Source organism: Rhamphochromis longiceps, linkage group LG11 (assembly GCF_057381845.1).
Source record: "Rhamphochromis longiceps isolate RC_006_pf linkage group LG11, R_longiceps_female_GT1.1, whole genome shotgun sequence".
In the NCBI taxonomy this organism is placed as follows: Eukaryota; Metazoa; Chordata; class Actinopteri; order Cichliformes; family Cichlidae; genus Rhamphochromis; species Rhamphochromis longiceps.
This window is the reverse complement of record NC_140567.1, coordinates 14,373,598-14,388,367: the sequence shown is the minus strand read 5'-3', so window position 1 is coordinate 14,388,367 and position 14,770 is coordinate 14,373,598. Positions and strand designations below refer to the sequence as shown.

General features: G+C 37.7%; 1 protein-coding gene across 6 annotated transcripts in view; it reads left to right on the top strand.

Annotated features, from left to right (window-relative positions):
• The first annotated feature begins 6,269 nt into the window (after positions 1 to 6,269).
• Positions 6,270 to 14,770, top strand: part of ulk4 (unc-51 like kinase 4) — a 103,066-nt gene continuing 94,565 nt past the window's right edge. For 5 of the 6 annotated variants that reach the window (XR_014913744.1, XM_085422413.1, XM_085422415.1 and 2 more), the window contains exons 1-16: positions 6,270 to 6,294; positions 6,971 to 7,111; positions 7,438 to 7,537; positions 7,829 to 7,968; positions 8,062 to 8,224; positions 8,596 to 8,697; positions 8,793 to 8,876; positions 9,047 to 9,122; positions 10,387 to 10,530; positions 11,223 to 11,416; positions 11,812 to 11,881; positions 12,116 to 12,287; positions 12,502 to 12,562; positions 12,675 to 12,859; positions 13,662 to 13,708; positions 14,121 to 14,199. Coding sequence is in view for 5 of the 6 variants with exons in the window: in XM_085422413.1 (XP_085278539.1) it covers positions 6,974 to 7,111; positions 7,438 to 7,537; positions 7,829 to 7,968; positions 8,062 to 8,224; positions 8,596 to 8,697; positions 8,793 to 8,876; positions 9,047 to 9,122; positions 10,387 to 10,530; positions 11,223 to 11,416; positions 11,812 to 11,881; positions 12,116 to 12,287; positions 12,502 to 12,562; positions 12,675 to 12,859; positions 13,662 to 13,708; positions 14,121 to 14,199 (1,755 nt within the window). In the remaining variant the exon portion in view is untranslated. Of the gene's footprint in view, positions 6,295 to 6,970; positions 7,112 to 7,437; positions 7,538 to 7,828; positions 7,969 to 8,061; positions 8,225 to 8,595; positions 8,698 to 8,792; positions 8,877 to 9,046; positions 9,123 to 9,523; positions 9,644 to 10,386; positions 10,531 to 11,222; positions 11,417 to 11,811; positions 11,882 to 12,115; positions 12,288 to 12,501; positions 12,563 to 12,674; positions 12,860 to 13,661; positions 13,709 to 14,120; positions 14,200 to 14,770 lie in introns of all 6 variants that reach the window. The other variant, XM_085422416.1, reaches the window with a different exon arrangement.

Below are 14,770 nucleotides of genomic sequence, written 5' to 3'. Positions count from 1 at the left end.
GACAGGAAAGGAAGGGATGCTGCTTTGCAAGAGCAAACAAGAAAAAGGAGTTGACAGATTCTCATAAAGATGACGATACAGCCACATTTAAAAATAAGCATCAATGGAGAGAAGCTCTTCCATCCCAGCCATCGGCTGGAAAGACGAGACCACATCCAGAGAAAGAATGAGAAGGAGAACATGGTGGAAGAAGGATTAGTTCTTATTCCATCTCTTAAAGTGATTTATCATTGTTATTATTCTATAGACAAGAGAAAGACAGTGTTATAGCAACAAAACCATGGCCAAGAATGTCATGCATACAGTTAAGCTGTTTACAGTAGGTGACTCACATTGGGATAGCCCACAGTTGGAATGGAAAACAGATCTTTCAAAAAAGAAAAAAGAAAAGAAAGCCATCCATGTCGACACTTTGTACTGATTGCACTGTACTGTAAATCCCTCCCACGGCCAATCTGACAGTCTGAAGTGATTCTGCAAACTGTGACAGCAAACCAGAGCAGAGTACACAAGGCCTGGTATTTGCACACTTTGTAGTATTTGTAAAACAAGAAGAACTTCTTAGCGCAAAGAGCACTGTGGGGAGTATCTAATCCAGCAATCCTTTATCTTCTTTGACCAATAAAAACAAACTATTCGTTTTTTGGGTTGGAGTCTGATACACACTTCAGCCCGATTCACAATAACCACCAGCACATATGCTTTGCAGAGACAGCTCAGCGAACTGTAACCCACTAAAAATAACTCTCTTCCTGTTTGCCATTAAAGGGTACCCTATTATGCTTTAGGCTTTCTGCTATCATATTTATACTCAGGCTTTTTTTCTACTCTAGGTTCTGTATGGTGTGTCAAAGTGAGCTGATATCCTCATTATGACCATCTCAGATACAGAGCTTGGGCTCTGAGGAAAAACACAGCCACACCCAATCGCTGTGCATAACTTTTGCTTGCCGGGGCTAGCCAATCAGGAAAAAAGTTAACCTAAAGAGATAGTAGCGAGCTAAAGCTGTATGTTTCAGACACTAAATGAATTAAATAAGATTAAGGATTATTTTAAACTGAATCATTCAAAGAATAAAAATACTGAGGTAGAAATTAGCATAATAATTCACATTAAATAGGCTTTTTTTATCCATAGTTTGTGTGCTTTTAACAGCAAATGTCACTATCAAGTAAAGTAGTCAGATATCACCTGTGATGTGAATCGCTGTTTGTTTTTTAGACAACAGTATTAAACAGCAACACAGATCCTACAGGATGTGCTCGTCCTGCTTTTTTTTGTTATTGTTGCACACTGTACGATATGAAATAGCCCACCAGCTGAAAGCTTTCAGTACATCAGCTTCATTTGTGCCAATACAGATAAGCTGAAGTTCACTTCAGCTGAACCTGCTGGGTGAGACATGATTTGGATTTAACATTTTTTCCCTTTCTCCTGCTCTTCTGTTTTATCTCACAGAATCAACGCAAGACAAAAAATGAAGGTCTCGAGGACAGAGTTAAGGTTGATGTGGCTCCTCTATTTTATATATTTATAGTTTTTTTTTTAAAGTTTATATATTTTTTAGAATGGGATAAACTTTACTCGGCACCAAAGTTATTCTTGTGACAGTGCCAGTGTTCAGGCAAACAAAGGCCAATGCCAAAGGCAAACAAGTGATAAAAATCACAATGACAAAGAAGAAAAGTGCCCATTTTTGTTTGTTTATTTAAAATCTGGAAATACTGTTACTATATTTATTTTTTAATAATATTATAATATTTATAATTTAAAACAAACACCAGACCATATTTTCATGAAGTACAATCCCAGTGAAGTAAGAGATGTTTGAAGGTCCTTAACACTCAGAGTCTCATTCATAAAAGCAACCTTTGACTTATTCTGGATTTTTCAGAGCATTTGTAACCAGTGTTACATCAACATGAAGGTCTGGGTGCTGACTGATTATGAGTTGGAGAAATATTTCTTATCCAAAATAAATCAATGTACATTTTGCAGTCCTTAAGAAAGAGGCTCATTCTGGCTTATTGAGGGGCTTGGCTATTACTACTAACAGCTCTTTGAGAAAAAAAACAACAACCAGAGACACACCTCAGTCAATCTGTCAGTAACGCCGTGTGAACTTCCTTGGCAGACACAGCGTTAACAGTGTGTTCTGCTGTGTGTCTGAGCAGTGAGACAGTACGCAGACCATCCACAGATCATGTGCTGTTAGTTGGCAAACTAAGTGGAACCTTAATTTAGCTTCCTAGGAACGACAAAGAAACGTTGCGCCTGAAAACTATCACTTCATAACAATAAGTGTGTTTGTATAGCACTTTTCAAGACACAGAGTTACGTAGCACGTCACAGTTTGGATAAAATGCACACTTTAAAGTATACATGTTCAAATACAGACATACAGACACGTAATCAGCCATGTGGTCAGGCATGCATTCCAACATGCATATTTCCATACATACAAAGAGCTGTAAACGACATCCCAAAATAAAGAGGAAAAGATTAAGAGAAAGCTAACCAATAAAAATGTGTTTTCAGCTGTTGTTTAAAACTAATAATGGAATCGGCTGACCTGATAGGCTGAGGAAGGCTGTTCCCCAGTTTGGGTGCCACAACCTCAAAGCATGAGCGCCTCTCATTTTAAAAGTAGAGCGAGGAATAGTTAGGAGACTGTGGTTAGAGGATCAGAGACACCGGCTGCAGTGATAAAGTTTAAAAGGCTCTGCTATATAAGCAGGGACCTGTCCATGTGGAGCCTTATATGCTAACAGGAAAGATACCTAGCTTCACTGGAAGTCAGTGAAGGGATACTTACTATGTGTGAACAACTTGGTATAGCAGCCTACTCAAACATGGTATATATGATGCAAGAAGCCTCTAGAGAGTATATAAATGGAGCAAGAGTTTAGTGTACTATGGATTGAATTTACAGTACTGTGTTGCTGTGACTTCTCTGGTGGGCTCTTCCCTAATTGAGTGTATTGGCAGAGTGCCCCTTTTTCTGACTGGATTTTGAAGCTCAATTTGATACATTTTCTGCCAATTTGTTCCCAAAAAACTTTATATAGGGGTTTTATTCACAGAGGCAACTCTCTAAACTGAGAAATGATAATAATAACCTCATGTCACTTGACATTAAGGGCAAAAGTTGAGGTTGTGGTAATCTGTCAGCCCGCTCGTGAAGACCGAGGGACCCTCGGCTGTTTTTAATGAATGAAGACAGGTTTACTGTGATAAGATTAAATCAACCTAAATCTTACCTTAATCTTATTAAAAGTGCCCACCCCAAAGCAGCAGCGACAGGCAAGGACTAGAAACAGTGGCAATACATGAGACAGATGGCTCTCGTGCAAACACGGCTTCATTATTAGGCTGTCGATCTAGCTCAAGGGATTAGTTCGGTTACAAAAACGGTCACTTAAAACAAAATCGTATAAAGGAAATGCAGTGAAACATCGCACCGCATATTAACGCACAGAGGGTTCACGTCGTTTTTTTAGGGTGACAGTTCAGGGGTACCAGTTTGTGGCAACCTGCACCTGCTCCACATGATCGGCAAACTTTCGAACCTGCACACACAGCACCGTGAAACACTTCTTACCGCTTCTGTGGCGCAAATTTCCCCGAAGAGTCCAAATGATTCCGGTTTCTGTTTTGGGGTGGGGGCGAACACCAAAGGACACTTTAGCGGCTCCGTCGGACCCTGCTCACACTGTGGCGGTATAAAATGATCCGTGATGCTGCCGGTCACAGTACCAGCTCAACACGAGTCTGGAAATAAGACAAGCAAACCAGCGACGGGTGTAATCTGAATCAAAACCCCATGTCTGTTCACAAAACTTGTGCCGCTTTCTTACTTCCTCGGCAAGAGTGAGCGAATGTGTGGCGCTTGAAACAAAGCTGCTGACCGAGCACAGCTGAATACAAGCGGGAAAAACTCACTACATACTTCCGGTCTGTGAGATTTCAAAATAAAATACTTAATGTCAGTATTCGTTGTCAAACTACATGAGGTGAACCTCCATTGACGAAATATCGACTAGAACATGCAGTAAAATCAGTATAAATTTTATAAATGGCTCGTGTGTCGAAGATAAATTAGATCTAAATGAAAATAAATCAAATCTGAATTGAAATTAAATTTATCTGACAAACCATAGATTTATATTACACCGTCCTTCTTCACATTTCAGAGGACATAAAAAACTATAATTAACATAATACAACGGATAGTGAGAAAAATCATTTACCTAGACAATGTCTGATTTTTTTTTCTTCCCCATTTTCATTTTCAGAGTAGGACTTTACTTATTTTCTTGTTTATATTACAGTGTATGGACACATACACATTTTTCATAAATTTAAGTGGCATTGCATAGGAGTTACTATTTCATTCCCAGATGAACAGAATCAACTTTTTGGGATTTACTTACATTGATGATTGAGCATGCGTCAAGACAATCTATTTCATTGAACCAGGAAAGCTGTCATTGTGTATTTACAAAGTTCAAGGGTCAAGGTTCTTTATTTGTCACATGCATAGTTATACAAGTATAACACACAGTGAAATGTAACCTGACACGCTCCTCGACATGTGCAAAAATAGGGGGGGGGGGGGGGGGGGTAGAGGAAGAACATTATATATATATATATAGTATATACATTAGGTGAATGTGCAGTAGTAGCAGCAAGCAGGTGAATTCTGTACATTAATAAGAATAGACAATCTGACTATTTTACAGAATAGACAATATAAACATATTTAAAATTAAAGGAATTTGAAATGTACATTGTGCCTGGGTTTAGAGTGTTTGGAAGAGAGTCCTGTCTCAGTCAATTATAGATGATGTGAGAGGGCGGGTGTGTGTGTTTAGGGCCCGGATGGCTTGGGGATAGAAGCTTCTCTTGAGTCTCTCTGTCCTTGCTCGGATGATGTGGAACCTTCTACCGGATTGCAGAAGTTGGAACAGTTTGTTGCCAGGATGGGACGGGTCCTTCAGTATCTGCGCTGCTCTAGTCCGGCATCTCCTGGTTTAGGTGTCCTGAAGCGGGGGGAGAGCAATCCTGCAGCAGCGTTCTGCTGTACGGATCACTCTCTGGAGAGCTTTTTGGTCCTTAACACAGCTGTTCCCAAACCACGATGTGATGTTCTGTGAAAATGCTCTCCACAGCGCCTGTATAGAAAATCCTGAGGATCTTTGGAGAGACCCTGAACTTCCTCAGTTGACACAGTCGGGTTACACAGCCGGGTTAAGAAATGTAATGACTGTTGTCTTTACTTGAACTTTGCAATAACAAAAAACTATGGTAAATACATTGAAAGCATCACTGGCTTTTATTTTGTTGAATGAAATATGTTCTCCGGAATTCGTCCCTGGCATTTTTATGTAACCTAGCTAGTTGGGAAGTTTTAAATTTATGCAGATTTCCACCGTTCCCTGCTCTTATATGGAGAGAAATTTGCCGCAAAAGACTGACATACTTCTATCCCTAGCTTATTAAGTTATTCGTAAGCCAGCTTCAAACACTTTTTAAAAACAATTTATTTATTCATTCTCATTTCCAGACAGTTTGATTAGAGTGAGGAAACAAAACCGTTTGGTTAGGTTTAGAAAAACATTTCAGTTTCAATAAAGTCAATCACCTTTTACGAAGCCACAATGGAAAACGTCTCACACGTGACCACATTTCACACAGTTTTAACTTAATTCACCAGTGTCCCCGCTGCCCTGTGGGCTGGCAAACACTGTAAGGCCTTTTGTCTGCCAATATCATTTAATTAATGACGTCATTCTACACTCTCACATGGATTGTGTGTATGCCCGCATTTAGACCCCGAAGACCGGAGTATGACCAGAGTTAGAGCTTACCTCCGGAATATTCAGAAGTACTCTGAAAATTATTTTTATAACACAAATTTAAAACTGAGTTTTATAAATTTCTCTGTTATAGTTTATTATAAAACGCCATTACAGCCACTTTAATTTGGATTCCAAGCGCCCGCTGTCTGTTGTGTTCACTCTAGTATCCTAGCAACGTGGGAATATACCATTTGGAGGTGGATCAGGTTAAAACTAATACAGCGTTTTTCACAAAATCACAGTTTTGCTTATATCTTATTTAAACCGAAACATTTTATTAAATATAATTACTTATCTGTATGCACATATAATGACTATGACGAGAAGATACAGCCTTTATTTCATGCCAACATTTTCACTACCCCCCACTCTTCCATTTGGAACAATGCGACCCATCACTCTTCCGCTCACAAACAGCGGGTCGTTGAAGAGGTAGGTTTCAAGCTACTTTAATGTGAAGTGTAAAAAAATAACAAGCTCAGCATTAATCGCAAATGTTTTTTATGAGCCTGTGTATAGGCGTGTGCAGGTCTCTTATAATTACTTTCACTTCAACTGTTAACTTTTTTTGTTCAAAGAGTGCAAACTACCTGAGCTCCTGAACGTACAACAGACCATGAAGCCCCCGAGGTCAACCGTTATTTTAAAGTTTACGTTAATGCCTCATAACATATATGTTTTTTCACACATAAAGGTTAATTATTTATTTTAAGCATAAAATACACACTTTGTTTTCTTGTCTTTCTGGGTGAATGTTAAGAGTTCGTTATGAAAGTGGTTGACTCTAATGAAGCTGCTGTAGTAAAACAGGTGTTCCGCTAATTAAAGGTAATCAGGCGGATTTTTTACAGGTGTGGCTCTCCAACAAATATAGTACCCCATCTTTAAATATATATATGTATTTGGATGTTGTTAAAACAGATTTATGACAAGATTCCCAGAGGTCCCATTTATCAAAACGCGTGCAAGAGCAGATAATATTCCATACGTACTGTACAACTTGCATGGTATAGTTTGAATTACTGTAAGGCTTCTGTTTTTCACTGATGGGAAAAAAAAAGTTTGAAGTGAATAGATATAAATTAGGCCTTTTTTTTCTTCTCCACAGCAAATGGAAAACTTCATTCTGTACGAGGAGCTTGGGGCAGGCCACAACTCAGTTGTCTATAAAGGAAGAAGGAAGGGCAATCTCAACTATGTTGCCATCAAATGCACTGACAAAACCAAGAAATCCGAGATTACTAACCATGTAGGACAATGTTTGAACTTAGTAGTACATCTTCTAGTTGTATTAGTTTTATATACCAATAACAGAGTTGTTTTTAACAGTCCAAAGAAGGCTGTGATTAGTATTGATATATCTAACTGTCAATCTATTTTCCGCCTGTTAGGGGATGATCTCCCTTTCTGAGGCCACTGCTCCCAGTACACTAGCATATATACAGTGTGCTTTTCATATTGAATAAGATCATGTGAATGATTAGTGCATGATATTTTTAGGTGGAATTTGGCATTGAGCTTTGCCGTAAAAAGCCTGCTTTATAAAAGTGTTCTGATGATTCACTTTTGTATAAGGTACGCCTCACCCAGGATCTGGATCATCCAAATATAGCCAACTTCTACGAGTGGTATGAGACAAGTAACCACCTGTGGTTGGTGGTGGAGCTTTGTACAGGTCAGTCATTATTCCTGGCAGTTGTTATAAACAGTACCCGAATATCAAAGAATATATTTGATGAGAACCACAACTTATAGCAGCTTAAGGCTTAAATTACTTTAATATTTTAAGTTTTTAATAATAAATGTCCTTTCAGAATGTGTTTTTCCCCATTACTCATATATATTCAGTGTTGGTATAGTCTGTAACCACATTTTTTTTAAGCAGTGCAAGGTGTGTCATTCTTTGTTCTCTTTGTTTTTACCTCATGTGCCAAACTTGCATACAAACATGTGCTGTAAATTTCAGGGGGTTCCATGGAGTCTGTAATTGCCCATGATGGAAGCCTGTCACAAGATGCGGTACGAAGGTTTGGATGGCACTTAGTCAAAGGACTGAAACACATCCATGAGTTAGGAATCATTTTCTCTGACCTGACTCCTGCTAAGGTTTGCACCTGCATTCATCTCTATGTAAGTGTATAACAGCAATGCTACCATCATATATGAATGTTGTAATATTTCTCTTTCTGTTGCTCATAGATCCTACTTGATGGCAGCGGCATTCTGAAGTTTGGTAACTTCTGTCTGTCTAAGGCAGAGGGAGACACGCTGCAGGATTTCCTTACCTTGTTCTCTGCATCTGAGGAGATAGAGGAAGGAGACAGCAATCAGAACACTGACAACTTAAAGAAAAGATTACAAGGTTAGTAATCATGCTGTTTCTGTATGCTATCATTTGTTGACTGTATAAAACCAGCTGATTAGAGATAAGAGAGGCTCTAAAGATATACAGCTGTTAGTAGCTGCTGTTGATCAGATGGAAATGTAAGCAAGGTCTTAATGTTGCATCCAGTGCTCTGGGTGTGCAACCTTAGGAGAGGTATTTCACTTAAGGCAATGACAAAAACAAGTCTTGTGTAGGGAATGTTGTTTTGAAATCTTGGTGAGATTAAAAAATAGCAGCATAAAAACTTTTTAAAAAATTAAAATATGTTAAGACTATACCATATTGTATACTTTATACTATCTGTTTTTTAAACTACTCTGTGTGCATTTATGTATGTATATTTTCAGGTTCTACAGCTTACAGTGCTCCAGAGGTTTTGGAAGGATCAGAAACTAATATGAAGTCTGATCTCTGGTCTCTTGGTTGTATATTATACTACATGTACACCGGTACTGATATGCAAACAGACTCAAACTAATGAAAATACTAATTCTGGCCTGTAATATGTTATACGGTACTGTTCTATATTGTTTTTGTTTCCCAGGTACACCCCCCTTCTTCTCTGACAACTACACTGAATTGAGAGAGATGATCTTGAATAAGGAACCACCACCTCCCAGGCAGACAGGTGACAAACACTTCCTCTCACACCCACATCATTATATACAGACACAGACTCGCACACAAAGATGTCACATTTCATATAGTGTTTGATATTTAGAAAAAAATAGTTTTAACAGATAATTGTTGATTTTATTCTTGTTGTTGTTTGTTTGGTTAATTTTCTTCTTTGTACAGTGGTTTCTGCAGGTTCTCCCTGCCAGGATTTCCAGAGTCTTCTGAAAGGGTTGCTCAACAAAAACCCTGAGAGGAGGTTAAGCTCATACACACACAACAAACACTTACAATTCTGATACAGTTGCTATAGTTTCATCATCTGGATGCTCAAATGCTTCTATAAATCGATGCACATGTTCAGAAGCATTGCTCAGACAGTGGGATTTAATAAATGAGTGATCAGTATGAATGAATGAATGCTCAGTGTGCTGAAAACAAAAAATCACCACACCACTACACCACCTGTCTGAACTGACACAAAGCAGTCTGGGTTCATGGAGTCATGCTAGTTATGCCAAAGTCTGACCTTGCCATCTGTGTGCCTTAGCAGAAATTAAAATTCATTATTCATAATCATTAATTTTTCCAGTATTGCGTTGTCCAGTTTTTGTGAGTCTGTTCCCATTGCTGCTTCAAATTTCTGTTCTTGGCTGATAGGAGAGAACACACATGGTCCTGTTTTGTTGTAGCCCATCTGCCTGGAAGTTGTAAATGTTTTGGATGCTCTTCTGCTCACCCCAGCGTGGTTATCAGAGCTCTTTTCGGCTTTAATGTCAGGTCAGCACACTCTGGCCATTCTCCCGAGACTTTTGTCATTATCAAGGTATTTCTCACGGGGTATTTTTGTTTCTCACTCCAGTTCGACAGAGCTGTGCAGACTGCAGTGAGATCAGTAATTATAGAAATACCCAAACCAACTCGTGTGGCATCAACAGTCATGCCAGAATCATGGTTGGAAATACGGCCTGATCATATTTTTCCCAATTCTAATGACATTAACTGAAGCTTCTGAGTGCTTGCATGATGGATGTTCTATTATTTAACTGTCCTTTTATTTTGCCAATGCATTGCAAGAAGGACTCCCTTTCTAAATTACAAGAACAAATAAACTTGCAGGCCTGTGTAATGGAGCTAAGTCTGACTTGTAGTTTAGTGTAGTTTGATTTTCTACAAAATTACCAAGAAATTACACAGTACTTAAAAATACTTATGTAGTATTTAAAAATACAGTATAATACATACAGTATAATACCAGGAATTTAGGCACTACCTAAATTTTTTTATACATGCTTAAATTTACCTACAGTTTAATTATGTCTCTCTCTCTTTTTTTTTTTTTTTAATATAAAAAACTGACTTATTAACCCCTTAGTCTTGGGATACTACTTGTAGGTAAATGTAACTACAATGTAATTTCAAATAAAATAATTAAAGTTCCATTTACAGGGGAGTTGCTATAGTTCCTGGTTGTATTGTAAGGTGTTACTCATAATGCATTTGATTTTTTGATGTATCTTTAGGATGAACTGGCCACAACTGCTGGCTCACCCTTTCTGGAAACAGATTATAAAGGAGGAAGAGGATGCCGAAAAAGGTGAAGAGAAGAATGAAGAAAATGAAGAGGCAGAAAATGTCTGCAAGGAGGTTGTTTCTTGTAGTTTCAGGTAGGTTATGTTTTTTCATTTTTCTAATCTGTTTTGATTTTAAAAGTCCAACATAATTACCAGCATTTATTTTCCTTGTTATTTTTGGCTGTCAGTCGGGATGTGAATCGTGTTTGACAAAGGTTGATATCAGAGAATTTAGCTAATAAAGAAACAGCTTGCAGAAAGGGTTCTGTATCGCCATTTTCACTCATGTGCTTCAGCATAGACCTTTTCTTGGCATTATCCGATGGAGCTACATACAAGAACACCGATGTTGGATTAAGTTGAATTGATCTTTAAATTTTCTTTTTTTGCCTGCAATATCTGTCTGGATCCATTCAAGAATAGTGCAGATGATAGCTGGGTGCATTCATGAGTAGACTTCATGTGTCCTGCTTTCTGCAGGAAGCACTTTCACTTACACCAACTGACCGAGTAAAACGAGTAGTAAGAACCCGTCTGAACGGAAATACTTCCTTTTTCTCTGTTACACGTTAGAAAGGGTAACTTCAGCCAGTGCTCAGACCTGAAAAAGAAAGAAAATGACCATGAAGTCTTTTTAGTTCTCACTACCTCCACAGACACACAAACACATGTGACCTTTTCCATCCGTGGCAAGCAGCGAGCCTTGCCAACAGCCACTTAGCCCTCAGTCAGCTAGCTTATGGGATGTCTGAGAAACTAATATCATCTCTTACAACAACTGACAGGCCATGTGACAGAAGGACTGACAGCCAAAATTCTGTCAACCACACATCCTCTGGAGCCTTGAGCCAAAGCCAGACCCTGAATAGTGAAGTCGGAAGGGAGAGAAGAAGAGAAGGAGAACCTGACGATGACTCTAAGTTAACTGGGAGTCTGCAAATGTGCCGCACACTGCAGCCCAATAAGTCATTCACACTAGGTAACAGATTCGTCAAAGTCTGTGTGGTTTAGATTAAGCAACAAAATTTAATACTTAGCCACAGTAAGCTACTTAACTTTGAATTTTAATTTGTACTTTAACACTAGTCATTTTTGTATATATGAACATTGTATGTGTGATAGATTCTGTTTTTTACAATATTTATCTTCAAACCATTAATTAATCATTAATCTGGTTTTATATTCCACTGTTTTGCTTTACCATTTTTTTGTACTAGAATTTGTTTGTGTTTGGTTTTGGTTTGTTGTAGGTCTACATTATACTAGTAGTTTCTATTGTGCAGATCTGATTTCTGCTTATTATGATGTAAGGTTCATCTTTCACCATACCACAAATTTATGTGTCTTTAAGTACACACGTGCTTACTTCTCCAGATAATGTTTCAGACCTGAAGCCAAAGAGTGGTTTGGATGAGGACAGCACTGAGGCCATTTTTCTGCTCAGGTATTCTGTACTCACTCTTTCCTAGTTTCCCTTACAGAGTTTTGTTCCTGTTTTCAGTGCACAAGTTTACAGATAAATCATTCCAGAGGAAGAATGTGAATCTCGTGTCTCAAAAGTGATATGTAAGCTTTGGATTTACTCTTACAGTAGGAACACACCTAGAACGAGTGGTACTCAGATGTCTATAGTAAACCATACATTGCTCTCCATACTCTTCTCTTCCTGTTCTTGTAGCTCCCGTGCCAACTCAATCAGAAACTGCAGTTCATCTGACTGTCCAAATCAGAACATTGCACCTCAGGTTACTCTCACTACCAGTAACTGTACTGACACTACACCCTGTGTGAAGGATCTTCTCCACACTGAATTTGATCTCACTGTCACCCCAGTCCTCGACAACCCCAAGGTAAAGGCGTGTAATTATATGATATGATGGCTGTTTCATATTTCTTTTTTTAATTCATTAAAATACATCTGTCAAACCTCTGTTAGTCTTTAAGTCTTCTTAGTGGGAAACTTTCTTGCTCCTTCTTACATAAGAATAAGACATTTATTAACAACCTTTACTAGCAATGTAGAAAAAATGGCTACAATTGACTATTTTGAGCTCTGTTTAACAGATTTTGAAGAACACACCTGGGCGATATGATCCTAAAACCCTATGTGTACCTGCATATTCAGGTATGTTTTTTGAGCTGGCACAAAGTCAGTTTAGTGTCCTGAAAAAAAGCAAAAAAGTATCTCAGTGTATTGTCCCTGGTTTTTATCTTGAATCCTCTCTATTTTCCTGCAGGTGAGAAGCTACAGTCTCTGAGTGATGAAGAGTGGACTGTCTTTCTATCACAGCTTTGTTCATCCATTGAAGAACAGAGCCACTCCACTTCCACGGCCACTCGATCCAAACTCAACCTCCTGTGCTACCTCGGCTGTGTGGTTGGACATACAGTTATCGCTAACAGGCTGATTAACTCAAGACTGGTAGGAAAACATATTTGTTTTAGACTCCTGTTGAAATATGATCTGCTGGGTGGGTTTCTTGAGAACAGTTGCATAACTGTGCAGCTTAATAGAATGTATTTAATATCTCAACCCTACATGACAGCAAGGGATCCTTAGTGTTAGCTGAGGAAGATTATAGTTGGAAATCTTTCCACTGGCATGTCTACAATTGAATATTTATAATGAGCTATTGTTTTCCAGTTTGTTCATTTTCTACTGACCTTGTGCTGTCTTTTTTTGTCTGTTTGTTTGCCCTGTCAACAGAGAACTTCAGTAAGAGGATGTAGGTGTGTGGGTCATGCTTTTGCTCCCAGCTAGTCATTAGTCAAGTGGGAGTCATTAGTACCGCACAAGGATGCAGTTTCATAGAATTATTCAGGGCTCAAATAAAGATACCTCTTTCAATCTGATTTTGGGCACAGAGTTCCTGAAAAAAATGTAAGATTAAGATTAACAAAAGCACAGGAAAATTATATTTAGAATGTTTTTTATTTATGGTATTATTACTGATATAACCATACTTTTTCTATCTGTAATTAAATAAAGTAATGATAATTGTTTTTTATACGGCTCATCTTTTCCACTCAACAATTTGAATTTGAAAAAAGTTAATTTCTTTTTACTAAAACACCGAACACTCTCATTAACAATCCTTTTAGAAGTCACAATGAACTTAGATTCCATGCTTTGTGGCAATATATCATCATTTTCTACATATTTACATTGTTTGCTATCCTTTTCCTTCTTTCTGTCACTCTAATTTCCTCAATTCTTCATTCAGCTTCTAGTTTTGGTCCACCTGTTGCGACAAGCTCCTAACTGGGACATGTAAGTATACAATGTATGTTTGTTCTATAAACAGGGGACACTGTAACATTGCTTTTTTTTAAAGTGCTAATTTCTGATGTGGCAAAACATTATGATTAAAGAAAAGCTACTGAATAATTAGAAGAAGCACGATTCTACATCCTCTCCCAATTGCTTTTTTTTAACATTGTTTTATGAACTGCAGTTCCTATGATTATATCTAGAGTGGTTAAGCATGCTCTAAGAAATTTGATGTTTATACATTTTCTTTGCTTTATGTTGTGTTTTTCTTCTAAGGATGCTGGAAAACTTAAACACCATGACCAGTTTTATAAAATCAGTAACTGAAAATGTTTTTAAAAAATCCCGAGATGATATCCAAGCTGAAAATTCACAATTAACATAATAAATAAAAATGAAAAATGCCTTGCAGACGGAGCAAGGTTCTCAGAGTGATGGGACTACTGGCTCTGCACTGTAGTGACCTTGGATTGGACAGTCCTGTTTCTGAGGTCAGGAATATACACACATACTAAATAGAGTTATGCTTATTTCCTTTAGATTTTTTTATTTCCATGTATTCATTTATTTATTTACTTAGGGAGAACAGCTACTGCTCATTTGCTCATTTTTTTTTAACCTTAACCTAACACAATTTTCAAATGTTAGTATAAAATTTATACTAGGGCTCCTAGCTAATTGTCACAATTGTGTAGGTGTGCCAACACAGATTTAAAACCCCAAGACATTATCAATGCAATTAAATAGATATTTTATTTATGGAATTTTATTTATTTATTATGTATTAGAAATAAAAGTGTAACACTGGCAACTATAGAAAGAGCAAAACAGTCATTTTATTTACGACAAGTTATTTAATGCGCTGAGTAACCAAAAAATTGAGAAGTCCTGTTTTCTTCAAAATGTTTCATGATCCTCAGACCTGCAGTACAAATTTACACCACAATGTGGCAGTAAATACCAGAAAGAGCACATTTATTGATGTAAAAATGTAAATTTATCCACAACAAAATACATAAAGGTTGATTTAGCATGTCTTGCTTAATTTTATTGTGCATGTGG